We start from the raw sequence: 27368 nt of genomic DNA on the forward strand, positions 1-27368 counted from the left end.
AAATTCAGCCCCGTCTTCCAGGGCAGCTCAGGGAGCAATACAGCCACTATGGAGAAGCAGAAATACAGACAGGACCTGACTTCAACTAATGCAGTGAAACACCAGGTTTAGTATCTTCAACCACTGAACAGCTGGAGATAAACACAGAGAAGACACCACTGACTTGGGCTGGGTGCAGAAGAGTTTATTATCTGAGTCATCACCACCCATTCCAGACTCAGGCTGGCTCCTGCAGAATCACTCAGGTAATCCTGCATCACGCACCCAGCACTCTGGGAAGGTTTGCAGCCAGATGCGGTGCTGCACTGCAGCCAATGGCACCCAAAGCCAGAGATGAACAGAGGAGCAAGAGTCTGTCTGACTGCTCTGACATTGAGACAGATTTGACAAGTTCAGCGAGGCCAAAGCTCACCCTATTTAAACAGTTCTTTCTGCTACACACAACTTTCCAATTCTAGCACCACGGTGATTTTCAGAACAGCTGTGCACAGTGAAAGCACAAGTCAGGCACTGCTTCCAGATTACAGCTGTCTCTACCATCACTATAGCCAGGTTTGCTATCTAACATCACAAACGACGTCAGATACAAATTAAGTACATATCCCAGGCTCCTCTTCTCCCTTTTTATAACATACTCTCAGCCCCTACTCCCTGTCAAATTCCCTGCAAGTTGCTTGGATGCATGGCAGGCAACACGGTCTGGAGAGACAACTACCTTCCTTGGAACAATGATAATTCTGGTCCAGACACTTTCAATTGGCTGAAATAATACAAAAATTAAGACAACGTAGTAGACCAGCGTCACCTTTGAGCAGCTGAGGATCTCTTCAACAACCCCCTCTTAGTTTTTCACAATACCACTATTACCAGTTTTATTAATTGCTTGGGCTAACTCAGCCTCTTATGGCCCCGATTAATGAAAAGTTGATTGCATTGCTTTGCTACTGATTGCCACTAGTACCCTCAGCACCACTGACCTTATGCACAGTTCACAAGCTTAAGAAATCACCTGTCTTGGGTTGCAATTTTTGACACCATGCAATCAAATCACATTTTTCCTAGTTTAAAACCAAGTTGTGTCTAATAAAAAAATCTACACATAGGCCTGTTTCAATCACAGAAATACAAGGCACTTAAGAATGAAGTCTGTGACTAAAGGACCATTTCTAATGATTTTCAGATTCTTAAAGTTCTGAGAAGGGTACAAGGAATAATGGTTGGTGACTTAGTGCTGCCTCATGAAAGTTCCATGAGTAAACATCTCCCTACTTTTATTAGTGGTGTGTAACATCACATAAAAAGTAGCTATTCTACAGGCTTGCCAGCACCCAGCTTTTAAACACTGGCAGACAAGTTTCAAAACTATGCTATGTGTGCAGACTGTTACTGAAAATAGAACGTAAAATGTAAAGTTCCTGATACACATCCGTCTGCGTTCCTCTCTAAGTTGTCAGCCTTGGGGTTTTAAACTCCTCTAGATAAAGTGTTTTAAACATAGTAATCACTACACAAGGTCGTGGAGGAAACCACAGAAGGCACTTACGTGCCAACACCAGACAGGGTCAACACAAATTTTGTTCAATAACAAAATATTAAATCCATAGACGATTATTTTGCAGGACGAAAAAAGAAACAGTATTTCTGCTCAACAAACGCTTCCATATACATTCTTACTAAATAACACTATTTGCTGCTCCACACACTCTGCAGAACAGTAATTTGTTATTCAGCCTTTTTTGTTCCATAGGAGAGTCACCTTTAATTAAGAAAGGTAAAGGACTACGGTTGAGATGCACGTATACACTACAACGCTTGAAGGACAGTCTCTAAAGCTTTCCAAAGTTTGATCTCATTTAATTCCATCATTAATTGTCAACTGAAGACACGGGACAGGAGCTGAGACATGCCTGCGGGGAACTGAGGCAAATCGCTTTCCCGTGGCCCCTGACAGCGGCTGGCCGGGCCCAGGGCAGGGCTGGCTCTCCCCTCCCGGGCCACAGCCGGCCAGCCCCGGAGCCGCAGCCAGCGCAGGCCGCCGGGAGCGGGTGCGCAGCCCCGCCGGCACGGGGGCACCGGGCCGCCCGCTCCGGGCCCAACGCCCCGGCAGGTGCCGCCACCTCCGGCGGGTGCACAGCGGCGCGGCCCGGCCCTCCGGCCCGCCGCTCGGCAGCCGCGGAGCGCCAGCCGTGCTCGGCCGAGCGGCGGCGGAGCGGCAGCGCGGGCAGGACACGGGAGGCCCCCCGAGGACGGGCAAGGGGAACCGCGGCGCGGCGCCGGTCTGCAGCCTCACCATTGCTCGCTCCGGGGCCTGCGCGGGGGCCCGGCCGACTGCCGCTCCCGCCGCGGGACCTCTGTCGGCTCCGTCCGCCATTTTGAGAGCGAGGGACGCGGCCAGCGGCGCCGTCACGGCCCGGAAGGAGCCGCCGCCGTCACCGGGCGCTGCGCCCGCCGCCCTGAGCCCGCCCCCGCCCCGCCCCGCGCGCAGCCGCCCCGCGCGGAGCTCGGCAGCGCCGCCCGCGCCCGCGGGGGCCGCAGCAAAGGCCGGCCCGCAGCAAAGGCCGGCCCGCGGAGCGTGTGTTGGTGCTGTGCGCTGAGGTACGGCCACGGAGCTCCTCTGCAGGCACTTAAACTGTACCGTGTGCGTGTTCACTTCGCACCCTGCATTACAGAGCCTCGGAGTCACAGAATCACAGAACCAATTAGGTTGGAAAAGACCTCGGAGATCATCGAGTCCAAGCCACGACCGAACACTATCTTATCATCCGGCCCGTGGCATGGGTGTCACATCCAGTCTTTCTTTAACCATCTCCAGAGACAGTGACTCCACCTCACTGGGCAACCCATTCCAATGTTTAATCACCTTTTCTGTGAAGAAATTCTTCCTAATGTCTAATCTAGATCTCCCGTGGTGCAGGGGACTATATCCCCTCATCCTATTGCTAGCAACGTAATAGCATAATTAATTTTATCTACACAGGTGCAAAGTCACACCACTTCCATGTGGCTTCCGTATGGGCTAAGCAAAGGCAAAACTTTATTGGTGTAGGAGACAACAGTAGCTTCAGGCAAATGCCCGTCTCCAAGATCAAAATTTTTCCTCCACGCCTCCTCCCAAGAGCGTATCATAACTGTTCTGGGCGCTTGGCAGACACGGCAGGTCAGGGCATTTAGGATCTTGATTGATAGGCGACAGACACGGCCTATGCATTGCTGGAAGTTTTCCAGATTGTTGCAGTCCAGTTGCACAATTCCCTGTGTTTGTGCCTTCCTAAGGCTGAGGAAATAGGCCAACAGCCTTGGATCTTGGGAGTCCATATCAAATGCTTGATATCTTGGATATTGGGAAGACTGCCTCCTCCCACTGCAGTATTCCTGTTTCGAGCCTCCAAGCAGCTTTTCCACGTTCTTCAGTAATGAGTATGGATGGGATTTACAGGTGATTTTTTTAGGTATATTCAATGATTTTTTTGTTCTGCACCCAGCCACAGGCACTCTCAAAGTTCTCTTATATCTTCAGATAACTGAATGTAGTTTCTCTGCCATAGCTACCAGTCATCTTCATATTAAGAAGTCCTGCAGACTTGTTTATTATTGAAATCTGTCACTTAAAATCAGCATCACTGAGACAGGTTTAGGTATGAGGTGTAAAAAATACAAAGTGAATTTTGCCATGAGACACTTAACAATTTAATCTCGTTCTGTCTGTCCATAATGCTGATCTGTACTCAATCCTTTCCAACAGCACGGCTGACTGCTAACCAGAAGTGTTGTTTGCACAACAACCAAGTTTGAACTGTAATTACGGGAGTCCTCCACCTGGTTTTGCCATCAACACTAGCAATTGTATAAACCAACTTCTAATGTAGTCGAGCAAGAGAAGCGAGGCAGAATTCCAGGACAGCAACAATCCCAGTCGAGCGGCAGGAGGGCTGCCCGCAGCCCCCGTGCTGCAAGGCAAGCCGCTTGCCTGGCCACGTCTTTTAGCTATCAGTGTGGGTTTGCTTTTCCGTGGGACTTTCAGAAGTTATGCTAATGTAAATCAACTGCTTTAATGCAACAAGACTTACTCGCAGACTTATTTTTAAAAATTATTATTAAAAAAAAAAAAATTGGAACCCACATGCGCTGAGAGACAGCAAAGAAAGTGTCAGCAAATCTCTTAAAAAACAAGTTGGCACCACTGCCCAGGCAGAAATGGCACAAAACACCAAGATCTCCATGGATACTACAGTAATAGAGGAAAGAAGAAGAACGAAACAGGAATTCAGATTAATTTTAATACAGACAAAATGCTTGACAGCCTTGCTAGAGCTAAAATAAAATGGTAGAGCTTCAGGAAGAAAGTGAGCAAGCCCCAGTTTACAAGATACTCCTGAAGATTACCAGGATTGCTGATTGATGTTTATTTTGAAACATTTCTTCAGGGCTTTTTTTGAGGGGAAAGAGTAGACATGTGAGATGAAAGGCAGCTGAAAAAAAAAAACCAAAGCAAACATACATGAAGTCCTGCAAAGGAGCAGCTAAGTTATGAAGAACACCAAAAAAGACGTGTCTTATATTAATGCAGTCTAACTGATCTGAAAATTGTTTTTTCTTGACCAATCAACATTAATCATTATCAATGCTAAAAATTAAATATTTCTCCTATGACAAATTATATGAGAAAATATAATTACAATTAAATAGTATTAAATTAGAAACTTCTAATACGTGAAGTTGTTTGAGAATATTATATTAAATTTCAAAGTGATGTGAAGTGACAGAAGCTTTTTCACCTAAATTCACACTTAAGATGGGAAGAAAAAAATCTCAAGAGTAAATGGACAGTAGTTTGTAAACTGACTTCATAGCAAAGAATAACTCAGCAATTATGAAACTGTGCAGTTGCTATAGCACGGTTTAAAATGGTGTGTGTATATATATTTAAAAAAAAAGAAGTTCAAAATACCATAAAAATACTTCTGTCAGGAACAAAATAGGTCAACTGCCTAGATTTCCGAGCAGGTATAATTATACTGCCGTCAGGAGAAAAAGCGAAAGTTTACATGCCGTATTTGTAAGGAAGCAGGATGAGACACTGCTCTCTTCGTACGCCTGGGTTTCGTTCCGTTTTAACCTAGGCATTTCCAGGCACCCCTGCGGCTGGACGGACGGCAGAGCGGGAACGCTCAGGGCCCAGGCAGCGGGGGGAGAGCCGCGATTCCCCGGCCTCGCCGGGTAAAACCTCCAGCACAGGGGGAGCGCCCACCCCCGGCCCCGCTGGCATCGGTCCTGCGGGCCGAGCGCGGGGCGGCCCGGCCGCCGGGAGGTGGACGCGGAAGTGCCGGGGCCGGCGGCGCAGGGCTCGCCCGGGGCGGGCGCGGTGGCGGCGCGGCGCACGATGCTGGGGCTGGCGGCGGGGCTGCTGGCGGCGGCCGCCGTGGCGCTGCTGCTGGACTGGTACGGGCCGCCGGGGGCGCCGCCGGCCCCGGGGCAGCGCCGCCGCTGGGCCCCGCAGCCCGCGCCCGGGGCGGCCGCCGCCAGCCTGCTCTGGGTCGTGCAGGTGAGCGGGGCCGGGCGGGCGAGGGGCGGCCGAGCCGCGGGCACAGCGGAGGCGCGCCGTCAAGCCCGGGTTACAGGTTTTTTGCCGGGCTGCGTGAAAGGTCGCGTTGAGGAATATGTTGGGTGCCGGCAGCTCGATGTGTAGCTGCAGGGCGAGCTGCAGGCTGAGCTCTGGGCGGCGGGAGCCCGAGGCGAAAGGCCGGGACCTGTCAAACCCTTTACAGAGCGAAGGGCACAGGGCACGGGGACCCGGAGACGGCAGGAGCCCATGACCCCCAGAGCTGCCTGCTCTCAGACTGTGAGAGTACGAAAGCCCGGGCGGGGATTCCTTTCTTTGGGGCCCCTTCTCAGAGGTACCCGATTCAAACTGTTATTTTGTTAATTACTGGACCAAGATTAAATTATTTTAATGATCCCGAAGTCTAAGACCCTGCTATGGGAAGCCTGGGGCTGAGCTGGTAAGGAAACCAGCTGTGACTGTGAGTGTGTACGGTGTAGCTGTGAAGGGGCCTTGGTTCCAGCTCAGTGGTACAAGTGTGACTTGTACAGAGTAGCTCCTGGATGGTTGCACAGAGAAGTTTCCTTATCAGACAAGATGTGTGTAGTGGAAGTGGGTAATTAAATTCACCTAATTATTACACTACCCTATATATTGCATCAGTACCTGATGCAGTATTATCTAATATCCTGAGGAGAAATGCAGGCTCTGCCTGTCCCTTTCCCCATCCAAAACCTCAAAAAAGGTGTGTAGCTGAGCAAATAGCTTTACTGATTTATAGGAGTAGAAGATACTGTGCCAGTATTCGGAAGGTTAAATGTACACAGCTTTGTTTCCAGGTTAAATATAAAATCCAAGTTGACCTGGCATAGTCTTGGAAGCAAATTGTCACATCTTAGTGCTTCTTTGGCCTCTTCTAACTCTTCTCCCCAGAGCATTCCCGAAGCACTTAGTGTAGAACTAGCCACAGAAATGTTTACATATTTGTAGTTAATCTATGGCTGAGATGTCACGGGGATTGCTGTGCATTTCCTTCTAACAAAGAGCTGCTTTTGCTGTTTTGTTTTCATTCTCAGTCTCAAGAACACATTGCCTGACTTCGTTAGCTGCAGGCAGTGCTCTTAGTGAACCAGCTGGCATGTATTAGTGCTTTGGCTCTCTCCAGTTGTGGTGCAATTTTTTTTCAGTAATTTTTCCTCAAGTGACTTAAGGCTTATTTTTACTGCAGAGTACATTTCAAGAGATATGCTTGAATGAATGTAGGGAAAGCCCCTATCCTGAGCTGCTATCTTGTGAAGAGTCAGATACAGCAGCATATAGCAGCTGCAGAGCTATACTGACAAGCAGCATGCACAGGCCCATGTTTCTCTTGCCGTGTTCTCTCTAGCTGTGTCACTTCAAGTGGAGTTCTCCCAAGGATAGGTCACAGCACAGCTAATTTGAGACTTGGCTTTACTTTCAAGTGGTTATGTTTTCTTTCAGACATGCCCTTTAACAGCTGCCTTATCATTGACCTAACTTGGAAACTAATCAAGCACCAAATCCAGCCTTGTGCCTGATGATGTTATGGGAAACAGGCTTCAGGCTCCCTGGTGACTCCATAGTTCTAGCCTAGGTCACTGAATAGAGCTCAAGATGGTCAGTTCTGCCCCCAGCAGTTCCTGCCTTGTTTTTCTTCCCATAAACAGACAGGACTACCTCTTCTTAAATGGAACTAAATCACAGTCTTTCTACTTTAATCTTCTACTAATGGCTCATCATCCTTTATTGTAGCAGAATTTCCTTTCTTACCCAATGCCAAATAGACTCTCTAGTTCAATATTTGACAAGCTTATGATTATTTCTCCTGTTTCTGTCAGGTGAATGCATTCTACTGTTGCTCTAGACCCTGTAATTCTCCCTTGTTAACACCTGCCTCTTCTGAACCACATCTTGGCTAGATAAGGAATGTTGATGATGATTTCTCCTCACCCCTAAATCTCTTCCAACCCATTTTAATGAAAGTCACTGCCTATGATGCAATGAGAGGCCAAGTATGCACATCAGTCAGAGGGAGGGGAAAGGGCTTTCACCTACATTTTGGAAAGTAAATAAGAGCATTACAAGCTTTTAATCTTGACCACTGTCTTTCTTTTTATTGGGATACCATCTGAAGTGAATTAAAAATAAAAAAAAAAGGAAGAAGCTCTGCTTCTGAGATCTTCATATGTCATGGCTATTAGTGATGGCAGAAACTTAGTCCCAGCTCTCAGAAGTCCCAGGACACTGTAACTCTTAGAAATTACAAGTTGAACCTTTTTTAAAATCTTATACTCATGGGGAAAAAAAGTGAGGTGGTCATTGTAGGAAATCAGGCTTCCTAACCACTCTCTGCTGTAAGGTTGGAAATTTACATTTGCTGTAGTTATTGGTAGAGGTAGGAGTAAGGTTTCCTGTTTTTTCTCAAGAATAAAAACTAGAAGTTTTTATTTTCTCTGTTTGATTGCTGAAATAAATTAATTGCAAATCCACATGCTGAAAAGAAGCAGAACAAGTTTGTCAATGATTGTCAATGATTAAATGAGGTTTGGTGTATCGAGGTAGTTTTGCTGTGCTCTTTGTTGACACTAGTTCAAATGCATCAATGAAAGTGAAGGTAAAGTCGTATCTAAAAGTGTTTGCCTTTTTTAGCATGCAATTCTGATCTAGGCAAAAATTCCATATTATTCCAAATGGGGAATTTTCCTAAGCAGAATTTAAAAACTATGTTCAGGTAATATTTTCTTCATATACAGATGACCGAATAGGTAGAAGTAAATAATTTTTCCTCAAGATATTTTATCTAGATTTTTCAAAAACTACAAGCTTTACAAGAACAAGGTTTATTTATTTACAAGGTTTATTAAACCGAATGTAAAAGTTAATCTTTTTCTTTCAAGTGGTATTGTCAGATGGCCATGAGCATGTGCTTACTGCTTTTTGAGCATGAAATACCATTTGTTTAAACCAAAGAGGATAATTAATTAATTGATTGACTGAAGTAGAATGGAAAGAGGAATTGAAACAATTCACACAAGTTTTTTTTCCACAGTACTGGATAGCCACAATGTAAAAAAATAGAAAAATCCTACTTTTTTTACTCTCCCTAAATGGCTCTTCTGATGTGAGGGCTCTGACTGATTCAGAAATGAACAGCATCTTTTATAGTTACATACAAGTCATATCATCATTTCTTGGGTAATCTTTGCCTTCTTGAAGGCACATGGAATGGGATCTGAACATACTCTTTAGATCCATTAAAGTGCTTGGATAGAATGTTAGAAATCCTTCCACTCAGCTACTGGAAATGTCATGCCAGGTACGAAATAAATTTTTGGTATATTTCAAGTTCTGGGTGGCTTTAACCTATTGCTTTGCAGAACTACTTTGTACTCTTACTTGCAGCAAAACCACCGTGTTGCACAGAAACTCAGAAAGGCAATAGGCCACTTGCAGTCATCACAATTTACTGTGGATACCTAAGTATTTCCCCATATTATTGTATGCCATTAGTTTTAAGGAATTTTTCTTGGTGTAAATGTGACTTTAGGGGTTATAGTTGCAATATCATTTGCTTGTTCTGCTTTTGTTCTCCCCTGGTCACCCACTTCTGTTTCTGCCTGTATCCCTTACATTGATAGGAATCACTGTGACTGATCTTACATTGCACTCTTGTGTATACTTGGCTTTACAGAACAAGCTGGATAGCCATAACCCTCTACTTGGGGCAGTTGTTTCATTCTTGTCTTTTGCAGGTCTCAGATATTCATATCAGCAAATTTCGGGATCCCAGAAGAGCTCCTGACTTTGAAAAATTCTGTTCTGAAACAATTGACGTAATTCAGCCAGCACTTGTTCTGGCAACAGGTAAACAATTGAAAAGTGTGAATTTCCTGTTGAGTGTACTGTCAAAGTAACAGCAAATAGGCAAAATTCTAGGATCTCAAGAGAGAACTTTAAACATTAAGGTATCTTAAGCAATAGAAATGAAATTGCAGCTGAAGGGAGACTGCTAGAAGCTGAAAAGAGTAACTTCTCAACAAGAGAATTATTCTTTTCTTCAGTGTTCAGTTTCTTCAATGAGTTTAGTGTGTTTTATATGTAACAGACACAATCACACAAGATTGCTAGTGTTTTCCCAGTAGCTGTTACTGCATCTTAGTCCTTGCTAGCAGCTACCTTCCCTCTTGTCCTGGTCATGATTCTACATTCTTTGTGTTTGAAATTACAGAAGTGAGCAATGTCTGTGGTTAGTCATTAGGAGACAGTTCCTCTCTCAGAATTACCCCTGCTCATTTATGTGAAATTCTCCTGTGAACTAATGTAAGACTTTATTGCTGGTTTCCATTTGAACATACCTTACCAACAGAGGTGAAATAAGCCTTGCCACTTCATTTGACAGCTTGCTATTGAAATCGATTATTTTTGACAAGAAAATCGAAAAGACTTTGAGCTGTTACTGTATGCAAAGCTTTCGAATCTTAATGCTAGACCTGGAGTTTTGTTTCTACAGAGAGCTACTTAGCTAATTAGTGAAAGTGCTGCAGTGGTGTGGTCAACAAATTTCTGATGAGGCTGCTGCATCTGCATTTGAAGGCATTTACCCTGATCTTGTGGACCAGATACAGGAACATGCAGATTGCACCCAGGCCTGCAGCCACTTACACTTGGAGGCAGGGATGGCATGCTGGTCTAGTTACAGTATTTGTACAAGCTGCATAGTCCTCTGGTTATAGCTCACCTTTGTACACTTTCAGGTGATCTGACAGATGCTAAGACAAGAGATAAACTGGGATCTGAGCAGGTAGAAGATGAATGGAAAACTTACCAGTCAATCCTGAAGAGATCAAGGGTCATGGAAAAAACCAAGTGGATAGACATCAAAGGGAATCATGGTAAGAAGAAAATGAAACATTTCTGTCTTTCCTGTGAGTGCAGATCACAGAATATAGAGATAAAATGTTAGTACTCACTAGTGTGTTAGTACTCATGAATCAGGAGAAGGGCTTGCCATCCACATGTCTACTGAGGACACACTTCATTACATGCTCTTACTGGAGTTTTAGTACCAGTAAGTAAGTGTCTTTTACCTAGCAAGTGGTACAACATGACTTCAAATGTTAGTTTCCATCTCGTTATTTTATATACCACATCATTTAATGGAAGGGCAAACTGTAACCTTACCATCCTGAAGAAATGGTTTCAATTTACTTTTCATAGACTTCTCCCTCACAGGCTTAAGTTTAAAAGGTATCACATGTCCAGCAGCTAAAGGAACTTTATTTGTTTTGAATAGAAGGGAGTAATGGGAGTTAATATCCATCAGTTGTCTCCACTCTGTAAGTATTCAAACACAAGCTGACAATCGTGTAGGCTGTATAAACAGGCTGTTACAGGAAGCTGCACTGGGAGGAAAAAAGTGCATGTTTTATCATATATAACCTTAGAGGTGGAACTGTTGCAGTACAGACCTACCCAAGCTGATGTCTGTCCTACACATGCTATTCTCTGGTGCTATGGCTACTTTACTTTCCATGAATGAGTTAAGTCTTACTTAGAGAGCATTCACCCAGTCCAAAAAGGCTTCTGAAAAGCTCTGTGGTCAAAATGCAGACAGGTTTAGCTTTTAGCTGCTAAATAACAATTTATATTCCCACAATGCCTTTATCTTTGAATTGAAACTTAAATGAGAAAACTATTGCCATTTAACTGTGTTGAGTATATAATGTCTCCTCTGCACAGTTAGACTGCTTGTCAGTCATGCATTTTTTAAAAAGTAGCTCTTCAGCACCTGCTGAGACTGCTTTATCTCAACATTACTTAGTTAGGTACAAGGGCGAATGATCAATTTGATCTGAAAATTTCCTTACTTGCTTTTTTTCCTCCCTTACAGATTCATTCAACATTCCACGGCTGGATAGTGTTCAGAATTATTACAGGTACTTTTATTTACAGATGCAGCTATATTCAAGGTCAAATTCACTAAACAATATTCTGTTTTCAGTTATCACATACATGCTTTTTCACTGACTTTCCAATAGCCCAGGATCATATCATATCCCTCTGTCTTTTGCATTGCCAGTTAGTAGAACAGAATCGATTGAGAAAATAGAGAATTCTTTGTGCAGATTTATCCTTCTGTGTTTTGTAATTGAGCATGTTAAATCTGTCAATGTCTACAAAAATTTTAGTCACACTCCAGGAGAGAGAAGATGGAAGAGTGAAATGGAGTTGTTTTTTTAATGTATAAAAATATAAAAATTGTTTGCAGAAATAAAAATAGAAGCTAAGGAAAACAGTTATTCACCACCACATTCTGGTGTTCAATACGCATTAAAATTAAAGGAGGCAGTGAGTTTTATTGAAATACAGTATTTTTACACAAAAACATAGGTTCCTATTATATGTTCACAGCTTTAGCAGAATACTAGCATACTCAAAGTGGGACTAAAGGAAGAAATTTCATTGAAGTTGATGATGTTCATAAAGATCATGTTAACTTAAGAAAAAATGTGGAAGGGTTTTTATGGCATTAGAAGTATTGAAAACTTGTTTTTAATATATTGGCTTGTATTCTATTCAGGTCAACATTTCTGGCCATTTTATTCTTCTCATTGTTGGAGGAACGGGGACATGAACTGATTTCTGGATGGCTGTGTTCAAATTATTCTCATCATCTGAACTCAGAAATGTTTTAGTTTCCACAAATCATGTAGGGAATAAAACAAAACTAAAACAACTCAAAAAACCCAAACGCACACAAAATGCCCACCCCAAAACCCCAAAAGAAAATTTAAAAAAAACCAAGAACCTAAACTTTAAGAATTTTAGTGATTCTCAGATTAACAATCATTTTAGTTACAGAATTTAATCCTTAATAAAGCAATTTAAGTGCTTGTGTTAGCTGAAGTGTTATGTCTTTGCCAGTGGAAGAAATGTACAATTCCCATCTAGCATAAAGTATCAAAAGCACTTCCATTTTGTAAGCCAGAAACAGTGAAATTACCTCTTGTCAATGGAAGGAGAGGAAGCAATGTATGTTTGTCATGACTACAAGCTTTCCTAACAGCAGTATTTCCATCTTATTTTGTTAGGAAATACTCTGCCTGGCGTAAAGATGGCTCTTTTCATTACATCCACACTACCTCTTTTGGGAACTATTCATTCATCTGCGTGGATGCCACACTCAGCCCAGGCCCTAAGAGACCCTATAATTTTTTTGGGATTTTAAACATGGTACTGTATAAGTCTTTGCATTCCATTTGGCTGTCTGTTTGATTTCTGTAGTGGTTTGTTTGGAGGTTTGGGGTTGCTTTAATATAGAAAAATTGTTTGAAAAAATTGTGTTCATCTATAAGAGTGTTTACATTTTTAAGTTATAATGCATGTGAGACATTTATTTAACAAAATTGATTTGTCACCTGCCTGTTTCAGAATCAAATGGCAGAGCTGTCTTTGATGGCAAGAGAAAGTCTACAGAGCAACCATACTATCTGGTTTGGCCATTACCCCACCTCAACAATCATCTCCCCATCCCCTGGGATACGAACACTAATGAGGTAAGATCTTCTTGTCCTGTATGTTTTCAGCATGAAGTACATTTCTTGCCTATCTTCACATGCTCATCTCTCACTTTCAGGTGAGAGTGCTATTTCCTTCCTACCCAAATAATCACAATTCTTGTGGTTTTTTTTCAGTTCTGCCACAGCCTATTTATGTGGACATCTCCATACAATGGGTGGGCTGATGCCAGTCTTGCACAGTCAACACCGTGGTGGCACTCTGGAACTTGAACTGGGAGACTGGATGGATAATAGGAGGTAACTAAGCCCATATGAGCAAATTATTATATGAAACCTACCTTGCTGTACTGTGATTCCCTTTTATGCTGTGTGGTGAATTTGAAAGAAATGTAAGATCAGCCTGACTGGTTATTATTATTAATGCTTTTGAAAAAAAGGCCTTGTGTGTATGTTTGGGAATTTTCCCCATACCAACAGTGTGCTAATAAATTAAATAATTTTTTATTAATTATTGATACTTAAAAAGGGGACATCTTAATGTCCCTTTAGTATAATAAAATTAACCTCATCAGAGATAAGCAACTGTACAGTTAATACAGCCGAGTTGGAAAATGTAAGATCAACTACAGAAGAAAATAAATGGAAAATAAAGCCAGGTTCTGTTTATGAACTCGAGAAGCATGGGAATCAGCAGTTTGTATTAACAAAATGTTTTTTCTTTCATTATAGGTACCGGATCCTCGCGTTTGACCATGACCTCCTCAGCTTTGCAGATATTAACTTTGAAGAGTGGCCTGTAGTCCTCATCACCAATCCTAAATCCTTCCTTTACAGCAGTTCTACTCATGAACCACTAGTCAAAATTCTGCATTCCACTCATATCAGGTATCCTGTAATGTCTTGATTTCACAATATATAACTGTATTTATATGTATATACACAAAAACTTTTTTTAAAATGTGTGTCTACCGTTCTCAGAATTCACTTTTCTCTAGAGGATTGTTTCAGAGAGGTCTCTTTGTGTTATATCTGTGATAGAAAGATTGTGTAGTGGTAATACATGTTGGTTTTATTTATGCAGTTATTTCACCTAAAGTCAATTGAACTTTATGTAACCAATGTTGATCAATTACTATATCATTAAAATAGATTCATATGTAATCAATACACATAGATGAATATGTAATCCGTGTTGTTTATCTCACACGTTCACATCGACTCTGCTGATTTCAGGATTTTGTCTGTGTATTTTCTCTATTCACTTCAGACTTAGCTTTTTATCTATCCTTTATATATTAAAACACAAGAAGCTTCTGCCAGTTTTCATATTAATTTTAAATCTCTCCATCTTTCCATTTTTACCCTATCTACTTAATTTTTACGTTTATATTTCAAATTTTTAGGCCCTTTTCAGAATTTTATATTTGCTGTAAGACTAATCTGCTTGAAATACTGCATATATAGGGTTACAATAAAAAGAAGTTCGTATTTTCAGTTAGGGAGCACTATCCTACTACATGTCCTAATTACTTTCCAGTTTCTTATTCAGAACCTTATCTAAACATTCTTATGATTATATTAAATATAGGAACTGGTAGAATTGTTCACCATCACTATATGAAACTTTTATCATTTGACTAAAACATGCTCTGGAATGCCTTTTATATTACCAGAAATGAAAGGAATTGTATGTTACGACTCACTATTTTGAGCCTGTATTAGTATTACTGTTTCTATGAATATAAGCACTGTCAAGTGACAGTACATTTGTTGGTATCTGAGATCTGTAATATCAGTCTTGCATTCCACTCCATTTGTCCTAAACACAGTTACAAACTCTGAGAGGTTATATTCTGACTAGCAAAAAAAAAAAAAAAAAAAAAAAAAAAGGAAGGAAAAAACCCCACTCCCAACAACAAAGGACTTTACAGAGAGAGCCTGGCAATTTTTGTGAAGCAAGCCATCTACAAGTTATGTGTCTATGTGCACTGGAGGATGCATCCCACTTGGGTTAGCAAATGTTTTGAAGCAAGAGTTCTGGAATTATTTCTGCCAGGGCCTTATAATTTCTGCCACCTTTTTGTCTGTTCCACAGCCAGTTTTCTATCCTGTTATTTTGTGTAGTGCCATACAGAACTACTATTTTATTTTCTTAACTGTAGGAAAGAACTACCATGTTACCATTAGGCTACAGATACTTCACTGTTTTAATTTCTAAATCTTTTGAACTCTTTACTCCAAGGCAGCTTAACCTTTAGGGACTTTCTCTTAAGCAAGTAATGACATACCTGCAGGTCTGGTAACAAATCTGTTTCTTTTGCTCTTTATTTACTCCTTAGAATTCTGGCATTCTCTCCTTCTGTTATTATCTCTGTCAAAGTCTACATAGATGGAGTTCACCTGGGGAATGCACATCATGTGTCTGGCCCTCTCTATGTGCTGAAGTGGAGCCCACAAAACTACAGTGAAGGGTTCCATCACATAGATGTGACCGTGCAGGTAAGGTACCTGTTGGCATTCTTTGTATTGAATTTTTTTTTTGTTATGGCTTCTCTATCAGCCTCCTGCCTTACATAACTAGGAACAAAATACGTGATAACAGACTTACTTTCATATTTGTCTGATTAGAAAAAACAAAGGATTTAATAAAGGAATAAATATTTACTGCTAAGCGCCAAAATATTAATAAAGCTGCTGGGCTAAAGTAAGAAATACTATTTTTCATAAGAAGTAAAATAAGACATGACAGAAGTGCAAACTTGAATTGAAATTGGCCAGAGATGTCAAAAATTACAAGGAAGGGTTCTAAAGGTATATAAACAATACACGGAAACAGAAGGAAAATACTGGCCAGGTGTTAAACAGCAGAGGTAAATTAGTCACCAGCAACTCTGAAAAGGCAGAGGTTCTCAACACTTTCTTCACCTCTGTCTTTACCAGCAATGTTGGCCTCAGGCCTTGGGAAAAGGGAACGAGATTGATGCAGAGACCCACTGTCAGTGAAGGAAGAGATGGAGTAAGATCTGTCACAGGAGCTTGATCCTACAGATCAATGGGCCCTGACAGTTTCCACTCCAGAGTGTTAAGAGACCTGGTTGACATCTTTGAGAGGCCACTCTCCATAGTCTTGGAGAAGTTGTGGAGACCATGGGACATGCCAGAAGACTGGCAGAAGGTTAATGACTCTCCTGCCTACAAGAAGGGCTTTAAGGAGGATCCAGGAAATTATAGGCCCATCAGTCTTAATTCAGTCCCTGGGAAAATTAGGAAACAAATCCTTGTGGGGGGCTATCTCAAGTCAGATGAAATACATGACTGGGAAGAGCCGACACAGATTAACCAAAGGCAAATTGTGGGCCAAGAAGAATATTATGAAGTTCATCAAGGAGAAGTGTAAGAACTTGCACCCAGGAAAACATAATCCAGGAGTGCAGCACAGGCTGTGATCTGCCTGGCTGGAGAGCAGCTCTGTGAAAAGGGACCTCAGTGTCCTGGCAGACCACAGTCTCAGTGTGAATGAATAGTGTGCTAAAAATAAATCTACTGGATGCCAGGGTTCATCCACAAGGCCATCACCAGCCAAGATAAGTCACTATCTGCTCTACCAATTACTTGTCTGGCCACACCTGGAACACTGTGCTCAAACAGTTGAATATGACAATAAACAAATGTTTGTTTATCTGTATGAGTTTACAGCAAATACAGCAGAAATGAAGCACAATAAAATTTTAAAATATTCTAATATGGGCTGTTACCTAGAATTGAACTTTCAGGAAACTGGGGGGGGAACAGTAAACAGTTACAGTCTTCTATAAGTTTCTGAATCTCTGACAGGCTCTTCTTCATATGTAGCACTTTCAGATTATGATTTTATAATCACCAATTTACATGAAACTGCAGCATTGGCTGTAATTGTAGGTAGAATTTAAAACGGCACTATGCCAGAGAAGCATGCATCAATTCTATCTTTCTAGAAAAGCTGCAATGATAATTAGGAACTTTAACTAGACAGTTCTTTGTACCACTGCTATGTAATTGCTCTCATTTTATATCAATCTAGGATGCTTCAGGAAGAATTGGCACACGGGGCCATTTATTTGGTATGGAAGAAAACCTCTCTCTTAGATTTGACTTTTGGTCATCTGTTATTCTTCTCACTGACCACTATGTTCTAGTAAGTACTTTCAGCAAAGAAGCTGTTAACTCCATGTATTTCCCAAGCTGCAGTAGGCATTTTCATAATTCCTGAAGGAATTCACAGACTTGAATGCAGTTTACTTTTTCCAGATATGACTGTTGGAATTCCAAAATACTTAAAGCTTCTTAAGTTGCACACTTCAACCACAAATGTACAGCAGTGGTTTATGCAAACAGTTGACATCCAGGATTTAGTCCAAATTATCCATTTTTGGGCATAAGTATACACATATTTTGAGCAAGCAAGAAATTGAAAAGGAGCTACTGGAGATAGTAGAAAAAGGAAATGTTAAACCAAAGAGAAATTCACTCTGAACTGTTGCAATGTTTTCTGGAAACAATGCTGCAAATATTCTCACTGTCAGCTGCTGACATTATAACTAGCTCCAGCGAAGTGGAGGGCAAAATCCCCATCAACTTTAATGTTCCAGGTCATATCCAGATGTGTCACAGCTCAGTGCATGCAAAGATGGATGTCATGTCTTAGTAGTTTGGGTGCACTTCTAGAACTACATAAGAAAGTCCACATGACTGTAGTTCTTACCATAATTGACTCAAAATTATCTTAGTTATGTTACTCAGTCACGCATCATACACCATGTCTTGAACTGCATTTCTCCTCAGAACAGTCCTCAGACAATGTTTTGCCTTGGAAGTGTAACTACATTTTTCAATGGATGTGTTTACAAACCCTGGTTTTTAAAGATCCGGGTCTATTGCTTTGAGCCATTCAGCAGAATTCAAGTCAGTACAATACAAGTCCAACAACTTGGAAACTCTTAAGTTTCCTTTTTATTCTTCAGTTCAATGACACCAACAAACTTTGAATACGTGTTTCAGATAGAATCTTTGTACCATTCTATCAGTGTCCATAAGGTATGCTCCAAGGCTGCTATTATTCCAGGGCTGGCTTACAGTCAAAACTGTCTTTTCAGGCTCGAGTGCTCTTTGGAGTGATTGTGCTGATTCAGATTACCTTGCTTGTTGTTTTCCGACACCTCCAAAAGCCAGCACTCAAAGGTATGAACTAATGCTTACTTGTGGTGTTTAGTAGATCTGTTTTCCCCTAAACTTTTTACTGTTGACCTGTGTGCTAACAATATGTAAGTAATTGTGCTGCTAATCACCATATGCATTTTACATCTGTTACTGTGGGGTTTGATTGGTTTCTCAGAAGCTGCTGTTTTGCCTTTAAGGGAACCTGGAAAACCTCCAGTATAGCAAATGAAGTAAACTAGAAACATGAGCAGATATCTTTGTTTAAACCAAAATTAAGTTGATTAAAGTCTAAGGTTTCATTTTAATTTTCTCACTGAAGAATCCAATACATAGGGAAAAGAATGTTTTGATTTGTATTAGTTCTGTATTTGTGCTTGTCTCACTACAGTTGTCACACACTTCTCTCTAGCCTGAGTGGAGAAACAGATTTCCTTTTGCAAAGACAATTATCTGTTAACTTTTGCAAAGAACATGAACAGGATTGGGTCTTTCTCAAAATAATATTAAGGCTATTTCTGTCATAACTTGATACTTTGTTTGTGATAGATCTAGTAAATGAAAATTATTACTATTAAGCACATGGTGTTTATCCTTTAAACAATCATTTGAACCACACCTTACTAATGAAATTTTTCTGGAAGCCACCTCCCTTCCTATTCATGTCAGTGTTTGTCCCTTCCTTTATACTCCTACATGATTTGTACTCCTAATCATGTAGCATCCTGAGGTAACTACAGCAACTGCTTACATAGAAAAAGATCAGATTTTCAGTTGCCTTTATGGAACTCAGCAGCTAAATATTAAAAAAACTGACTCTGTGGTCAGCTAGGTCCATGTGGACCATGACAAATGTTTGACAGATGAGTGAACACATTTGTTAGAGCTGATTTCCAAAGGTGAAGCTTGCCCTCTGGGAGTTATTTCTTTGTGAGAAGGCCACATAATAGGTGTAAGTCTACAAGCTAACTCTTTAGGAAGGCTCTCTTGATCTGTGAATTGTCTGCTTCAGTTAGAGAGCTAATACTTCTTTTTTCTGCTAACACCACACACTTGTCAGAATAATGTCATTTTAATGCCAAGCCTTAATAGATCTCTGCTATGAGATCTCACTAAGGTAGATTTAATCAAAGGAAATCCAATTAATCTAGTCCATGCTGACCTGCCTTTCTGGGTTTGCAGTTACTGTTTTGATTCTCTTACTTTTCATTTAATACATACTTTCTCCATGTTTTTCATTCTAGCTAACTTCATTTTCTGGGTATAGAATGGTCGTTCAGTATTATTTACATACAGTAAGTGTATTCCTTTAGAATGGCAGGTTCCTCTGCTGTTTCTACTATAGATTGTTGTATTTATTGGTTCTTTCAGTTATTACAGTAATAATAATGCATTCCTCTGCATTTTTCTGCAGACATACCAAATATTATTTTTATATTCCTTATTTAAAAGAATGAGTAAATAATGTGCAGATTTGTTTCAGAAAGACCAGTATTATACATACATATATATCTGGGGAGGTGTTGCAAACTGAATTAAGTGTATTTTTCTTAAATGTTGTTTCTGTTTAGAAAAGCCAGGATTACTTACTCTGACTTCGTATTCTCTTCATGTCTTCAGTAAAACAAACACCTTCTATTACTCAATTCTGGTTCTGAATTTATACACCATTCTGGGTAAGTAGCCTAGAGTACTGGAGGACAAATTAGTATTTTGAAATTACAAATTAGATCCTGATGAAAATTAAGAATTCTAACATCTTGGAGAATGGGGGAAATCTACTTGAGTTACAAAATCTATGTGGAATTTTAAAAGTTCATGTCTAAAGAGACTAAAGGTTTATTTGTAAAAGACTAACTTAGAAGCCCTGAATTAATTAAACACTTAGATTGTTAAATTACTCTGAAAGTGAATATTTTTAAATTTAGTTTGGTTTTCTCTTATTTTTTGATTGTTAGCATAAGAGCTAACATGTTACTGAAATAGCTATTTTCTTGTTAGTTAGTGTAGTATGCATAAGACAGAGCAACCTGCCTATTTTAATTTCTGTCCTGAGCCAGGCTGGAATTGTTTGCGACCACATTTTTCATGTATCATACTGTAATTCTGGGAAAGAGCTATCCTTTGAAAGGATCCACCTTTTTGCCTCTCTCATAAGGAAGATATTGTACGTGGTGTTGAAAATTGTCACAGAGATGAAACTAATTCAAAAGTATTTTCATTGCATGCCACAACCCCCTGTCATACTGTGGTATTTTCACACCAGACTGCTGTTTGCAGATATGAAAACCTAAGACTTATTACTATGGACAAGCAATAGGGAAGTCTCACGGTACAAAGGGCTGTGTGGGGAAAGGGCTGTGTCTCTGTAGTTTCCTGATGGTGATGTTTGATTTCCTCTCTTGCAGGACCATGGTTTGTAGGTGAATTGATAGATGGCCAGATGGGAGCCTGTTTTTCCTTTGGGGTGTTTGTTGGTGGTTCCTTCTTACAGGGCAGTATGACATTTGTGGTTGGGATTTTACAGGTGAGTATTTATAAAATAAAGGCTAAAAACCAGATTTTTTTCTCAGGGACTTTTCTTCATTTCTTTTTAATAGTTTTATAAAGGAAGGAGTCTTGGAAGTAGAGAGATTAGTGACCAAGCCTGACTACAAGAAGTCTTTCTTACCTTACTGCAGATTTAAAGGGCACAAAGGAAGGAGGTTGTGCATCATTTTCATAAACTTCTGTTTTTCTCTAATAAAATGATGTTGCTTTGGACTTTCTGGATATCTGTTTTAGAGGCTGTCTCTACGCATTTACAACTCTAAATTTTCTATAAATGTTCTGGTTTTGCCCTTGGCTCACACACAGTGGTAAAGCAAAAAAACTTGCCAAGGGCAGCCCTTACAGCCTTAATAACCCTTCAGATCAGTAGGTGTCACTCTCTAAGCACACATGAGTCTAATTTTCCCAGGAGTGCTTTTCCCATTTATCTGAAAGACAAGGTGTCATTCCTTGGCATTTGAGGAGCAAACCAGCATTGCCTCCTTCTTTACAGTGTCTCCCTTGTACCAGTGTGACACTGCAGTGGGCTGGGTCAGAGTTAAGCTGACATACAGACCGTCTGTTTTTGCCACGCTAATTTTTTGGAAGTCTCACTCCCTGAATCAGTTCCAGGAAATGTCAGATGTGTGTTAGTGCCACTTACTGCAAGGGAATGGGCAGGAATGCTTGGCCTGGGACCCAGGCACAGGCAGTTGCAGCTTTATCAGCTACAGAGTCGTGGAGGTGCATCCTGAGATTCCATCTCTGGGAATTGTACTCAACCCTTAGAACGGGACAGTTTTATCTGTGCCTATGTTTTTAAGCCTTCATAGATTGCTCATTGTCTTACTTTTCTTTGCTCTTCTTTTCAGATGATGTTTTTCAACCTGCCATTGATGGCCTACCTGTGCTGGTGCCTGTTGCTGCGGTGCCAGGGCCACAGCTTCCGTTCCCACATCCGTCATGTCCGACGCTGCGTGGCTGTGCTTGTTCACCTGGCAATGGCCCTGCTCCTGGCCTGGCAGGTCTATTCCTGCTATTTCCTGCAGCGAACATACGGCACCTTGGCCTTCTTCCTGTCCCCAATGAGAACATGGCTGGTGGCACTGACTGCAGCTCTCTTTTATAAAACCTGGACACTGAAATCATCAGAGCTCAGAACTTACATAGCAGAGATCAAAAACTGTCAAAGCTCCTGAAGTACAATATAAGTACTCCAAGTTCTGTCTTAAAAACTGTCAAGGTACAACCTTATCATTTTGTGATGCTGGAATTCTATACACCCCAACCATTAGGTGGTAAGATCCAAAGCTGCACCTGCACTGCAACAGAACTGTATTAAATAGTAAATGTACCATATGTTATACACACCTTCCTTGTATTATACAACATACTGTATAATACATGTAGTATAGTACAGTTATCCATTATACATCAATACAGTACGCTGTGTAACGATCTCATCAATGAGATTTTTTTTGTGATACAGAGATCAGTATGTCCATATGGCTCACAAATGGAAATGTTTACCTATTATTACTGTGAACAGAAAAATAATTTAATTAAATTCTTGATTTTTATAATGCTGAAAAAAATGGGCATAGAACTCGATGAGCTTCTGGATTTGTGCTTAATTTGATTTTTATTTCAGGGTCAACATGTGTTTTTACAAGACTAGATCAGATGTCTTTACGAAGTAATAGTGATTGCAAAGGTACTGTAGTGGCTTTCACAGTCAGAGTCCTATGCCCATACATGTTTTCAGTTTATGATGCTGTACACAAGCAGATTACAGGCTGTAAGGTGTGTGTATGTATTTGTGTTCGTGTTTACCTGAGCTGTGGCCTGTAGCTCTTGCCCTGGGAGTGCTGGCTAACAAACAAGCTCACTCTCTGGAAGGAAGGAGCTTCATTTTTCACTGCTGAGGCTGCCAGTCCTCCTACCCATGAATGGTGAAAGGACAACGAATTATCAGTAGTGCTGGGGTTTTCAGCTTCAAAGCAAAGAATGGAGACAGTGTCCTCAGGATGGGAAAGGCTGAAGGAATAGTATGGTCCGATGCCCATGAAGTCTGTAATTTCTGTTTTTGTAGGTCTCAGCTGTGTCTCTGGGTCTTAGCCAAATGCACCAAAGAGTGCCCTAAAAAACCTCATTTATTTGTTTTCATTTCTTTCTAAGTCCAAAAATGATAGAACAGTTAATTACGTTAGTGAAGAATGCAATGATCCAGAGCCAAGAAAGCTGAGGTGCCTTGATCTGTAAAGAACACTGCCTTGCTTCACAAAAGACCTGCTGTGAGTGAAACATTTAAAATACTTTAGGTAATTTTACAGTAACTTATTTATGGCTCCTCAAGAAGAAAGAGGGCTAATTTATTTGTGGTCCCTTTGGAAAAAAAACAGCAGTGACTGTAGTAGAACACTTAGGAAAATAAATTGGAAGAAAATATTGGTTATGACAAGGACTTTTGTTATTTCTAACAGGTGAGAGTTTTCCTATTCCTTAATTTCTGTTCTTCAATGATATAGAAAAATAGTAATGTAACACTAATAATAATGTGATGTCTTTCAATGTAGTAAGAAAAAGAAAGAGCACCAATTTACATGAGTTAAATACACTGTTAAGAGAATAAAGAATGTCATATGTTGCTACAAAAGTTTGTTTTGCAAAGCTGCTAAAAAATCAGAGACAAGGTGCAAAATTTATTTGTGAGATACAATACTGAAAAATTTATAATAAAACGACATTTCACAATTAAATTACTTCTATGTGATTATAGAGAATAAGTGGCAATAAAATACTTCATATCTTTTGACTTGTTCCTATTGTTAAATATAATGTTGCCCAATACTTTTACCCTTAGCTGGCCTCACCAATAGTCTCTGCACTGCATACCACTTGAATCCACTGATTGATTAAGCCCTCACACTGAGCATTCATGCGTGGCTACGTGGAGGTTGAATTTTTATTTTTTTTAAGAAGAAATAGAACAAAATGGAAACAAAAGTGCACTTACCAATCTAGAAAATTCTGGGGGTCCAAGAAAGCTCACATACAACCCCCTTTGGCTTCCTCAAATACATTTCTGGGTGCTGGATTCCATGGGGTCCCTGATCACAGGGTTGGTGCACACTGCAGACCTGTCCTATCTGACTGGCTGCTGCCGGGACAGCAGGACAATCCAGCTCTGTGGCTGTGCCACCAAAGCTCCTCTTGTTCCAGCTATGGGTTCTCCCACCACATGTGCAAGAAGCCGATGGACACAGAGTTGAGAGGTGCATTTCCCATTTCCTTTGTGTGCAGAGCGGGTGCTGAGTGGTGGATCCACAGAGCTGGCACACCTGCCACTGCCAGTACCTGCTTTTATATATCCCAACCCCAGCAGCATTCCCCCTGCACTCATTGGTTATATATTTCCTTGCCTTCATTTAAAGACACACTACTCATTTATTTTGCCACCCATGCTCTAGGGGAAAGTGGCTGATGGGATTATATTTTACTATGTTAATGACTAAAGGTTAGCACAAAAGTCAAGCAAACTTCTTTGGCCTTATGCAGCAGTTGTTCCTGTGTTATCTCCTTGTTTACTGGATTTATAGAGCCATCCTCATCTCGTGGATTTATGAAGTCATCTTCTTCTCACTTCTCCTCACTGGAGCCTTGTTTCTTGGTTCCTGCTGGCTGTCTTGCAGAGAATAGGGTCTTCTGCACACACAGCACTCAATAAGAGTGCATAAGCACTCAATAATCTCTCTAACCAGACCAGAGGACTGCAGTAAAACCAAATTTCAATAGTTTTTATCTTACTATTTTGAATCTATTCTTCTGGTTATAATTCTATAATTCTGTGTTAGTGTGGCTAAAACATCATGTCTCATTTCTGCTTCTTTCTGTGCTTTTCCTGAAGATTTCTGAGTTGTCTCACAAAGTATTTTCTCAGTTTGAAGCTTATTCCAGCTGCTGCTACCATTTCTAATTGTGGGATAATGCCATCTGTCTGTGATCTTTTCTCTCCTGGTAGTATGTTCATGGATTATATAAACATTTCCCCCTGTGAAGAGAAGCCAGTAAAAAAAAAGGTAGTATAGCAAAAGAGAAGAGCAACGTTAGAAACAGGACTAAGTAATCCTGCACTTTCTTCTTCCACAATCAATGCAATAAAATATTGAATGAAGAGATTAAGCTATTTGAAAGGCATCTGCCTCAGGTCTCCTCACTTTTGTAACAATAGCTACTATAAACTGCAGTAAGAAACATTTATGTCTGGGCTGGAAAGGTCTTTTCATGGTGTTGGTGACATTTTGCATGAAATCCTCACATTTAACTGCACATCTTAGCTCTAAACATTAACAGTGGTCTTGAAAAACCCCATGTTTTCTCATTGTCAATGAAGAAGCCAAAAAGGAGGACAAGAAACAAGATGAACTAAAAAAAAAAAAAACAAAAAAACCAAACCAAAACAATAAAAACAAACCAAAACCAAATCAAACAAACAAAAACCCAGACAAATCAACCAAAAAAATACAGGAAAGGGATTAAAATTGAAGGGAAGAAGGTGAAATTTAGGGCAGACAACAGCAATACTTAAAGGTACAAAGGGAGAGAGGATGGAAATGGGAATGTACAAGACTAATAAATACAAAGCAGAAGATTGGCTTAATCAAAACCAAGAAAAAAATGTCTCTCTGTCCAATACTGTTTACATTTTATTATCCTTTGCAAATGCTTATTTATAAAGATTGTAGCTGTACTTTCTTACTGTGGTCATGATGTCACATGAAGCTAGAAATGCATACAAGTTGACAAAAAGCCCCTAGCAGCTGTAGGTCAGTTTTGAAACCATGACAATGGGGGCTGGAGTAATGGAGCAGTGAAGAGTCTTCAGGAAAGGAATGCTATGTGAAGAGGCCCCAGGAACAGAATACTATAAATCCTTATTTAGTTAACCAATTTTTCAAAGAGGCTCAAGCAGAAACTGTAACAGAACATGAGGTTAAATAGCAACTTGATAGCTGATAGAAGGAAAATGTAACTTAGAATTACCTTACTGTAATACTCAGAGACACCCCCCTAGGAAAATGTGTCTGTGTAAATAATAATATAATGAACTGGACCAAGATTTGCACGTGTGCATTAGGAATTTTGTCACAGGCACCAGTGATTAAGCATGAGTGACTATTGGGCAGTGTTTGTATGATTCTTTCCTTGACACCTTTTTGTATAAAAGACTGTACTTGTTTCCTATAAGTTGTGCCAGTGCTGTATGAGTTACAAGAGATGCTGTTCAGTGTACATGGAAAAATTGCTGGATTATGCCAGAAAGTCAAGATGACCTAAAGAGATTAGTAGAGAAACAAAGAAACAAGGACTCCAGCCAATAGGTTCTAAGAGGCCCATCTTAAATCAACAAGGTAAACAAGATGATGAACTGCTTTGGCTCAGAAATGGTGTCCTTAGAAAAAAAGTAATTCTGGCAGTGAGAGATCATGACCATGGACCCAAGAAACCCACTGACTTAAAAGATGAGCAGTTATGCACATGCAGACCTAGTTAGCAAAAACGAAGCCAGTCAATTATGAGTGAAAATGAGTATGTATTAGAGAGAGAGGAAAATCTGAAATGTATAAATATGCATGCATTCCAAGTTGGCTTTGTGGAATTACTACCTAGCACCCATCTTGGTGCAAACATGAAATAAACCAAGTATCTTGGCTCTGGGCCAAATACTGGCTTTCCACATATGCTTTGTACTGAACCCTGTTTGAGGGACACCACCAGCTGTGTTGATGGAGATAAGAAATAGATGTATGGGTCTGGTTTTGGGAAAAGGAGAACAGCTTGATCTAAAAAACATGGAATGCAATAAAGGGAAACCAAAACAATGAGATAAAATGGAAGAGACTGATTATGATGCTGATCTCAAGAGACAGAAATAATTAACCATTTGCCCAGAGAGTTACAGGGAATCAAGAGGGGGCTACAAAACAGGGTCCTGCCTTATTGTTGCAAAATGTGAAATATGTAAAAATTTTCATAAGAAAGGATGTTCTTTGATATTTGATACTTACATATTTTCAGAAAGAAGATATAACCCATAAAACAGGTAGCAGTTAACAAGCAAGCTCTAAATGATGCCCAGGTGTTAGAAAGACAAAGTACTTGCTGGGCTCCTTAAAGTTTAGAGCTTGACATGCTGGATCTCAGGCATATTGAGAGGTTAGCTAAGCTTGGGGAGAATGTACTACTGACAGAGGACACAAAGAATGCAGAGTTTACAGGGCACGAGGACATCTAGCAGAACTCCCAAGATAAAGAAGAAACTAATAAAGACAACTCAGCAACTGTGCTGAAATTGGATCTGACTGGATAAAAGTAATTCTGACATGGGAAACCCACCAACCCAAAAGAAGAGAAAGATTGAGCATGTGGATTAATTACCATGAAAAGTGACTTCCAAAGCAGACTGGATTTTTGTTACCAGTTATTTGTCACCCTTTGTTAAATGACACCTCTCACAGTAGAAAATATATGATAACTGAAGAGCCATGCTATTATAAATATTAAGA

At 40.5% G+C, this 27368-nt stretch overlaps 2 protein-coding genes across 3 annotated transcripts in view; one reads left to right on the forward strand and one right to left on the reverse strand.

Moving 5' to 3' along the window:
* Nucleotides 1–2449, reverse strand: part of UBR1 (ubiquitin protein ligase E3 component n-recognin 1) — a 57599-nt gene extending 55150 nt beyond the window's left edge. Inside the window, exon 1 of the mRNA XM_014869295.2 lies at nt 2291–2449. Coding sequence (XP_014724781.2) covers nt 2291–2371 — 81 coding nt within the window. The 5' untranslated portion in view covers nt 2372–2449. The remainder of the gene's footprint in view (nt 1–2290) is intronic.
* A 2749-nt stretch (nt 2450–5198) lies between these two features.
* TMEM62 (transmembrane protein 62) lies at nt 5199–23617 on the forward strand. Of its 2 annotated transcripts, none has more exons than XM_088167014.1 (14): nt 5199–5217; nt 9313–9424; nt 10315–10452; nt 11451–11496; nt 12652–12793; nt 12992–13116; nt 13255–13377; nt 13810–13965; nt 15420–15579; nt 17141–17254; nt 18213–18297; nt 19845–19949; nt 20682–20800; nt 21675–23617. In XM_088167014.1, the coding sequence occupies exons 3-14, from the start codon at nt 10413–10415 to the stop codon at nt 21999–22001; spliced, it is 1542 nt and encodes a 513-aa protein (XP_088023140.1). In that variant the 5' UTR covers nt 5199–5217; nt 9313–9424; nt 10315–10412; the 3' UTR covers nt 22002–23617. The 2 variants fall into 2 exon arrangements, with proteins under 2 accessions (XP_088023140.1, XP_014724790.2); XM_014869304.2 differs by lacking the exon at nt 5199–5217 and adding an exon at nt 5369–5542.
* The last annotated feature ends 3751 nt before the right edge of the window (nt 23618–27368 follow it).

The sequence above is a fragment of the Sturnus vulgaris genome, chromosome 6 (genome assembly GCF_052056855.1).
Source record: "Sturnus vulgaris isolate bStuVul1 chromosome 6, bStuVul1.hap1, whole genome shotgun sequence".
Classification (NCBI taxonomy): Eukaryota; Metazoa; Chordata; class Aves; order Passeriformes; family Sturnidae; genus Sturnus; species Sturnus vulgaris.

Bases quoted from the DNA above. Each gene is read 5' to 3' on its own strand.
- TMEM62 (XM_014869304.2), top strand. From the start codon at position 5,381: ATGCTGGGGCTGGCGGCGGGGCTGCTGGCGGCGGCCGCCGTGGCGCTG. The intron at 15,580-17,140 runs GTAAGGTACCTG...ATATCAATCTAG, and splicing joins ACATAGATGTGACCGTGCAG to GATGCTTCAGGAAGAATTGG. The intron at 20,801-21,674 runs GTGAGTATTTAT...TCTTCTTTTCAG, and splicing joins TTGTGGTTGGGATTTTACAG to ATGATGTTTTTCAACCTGCC.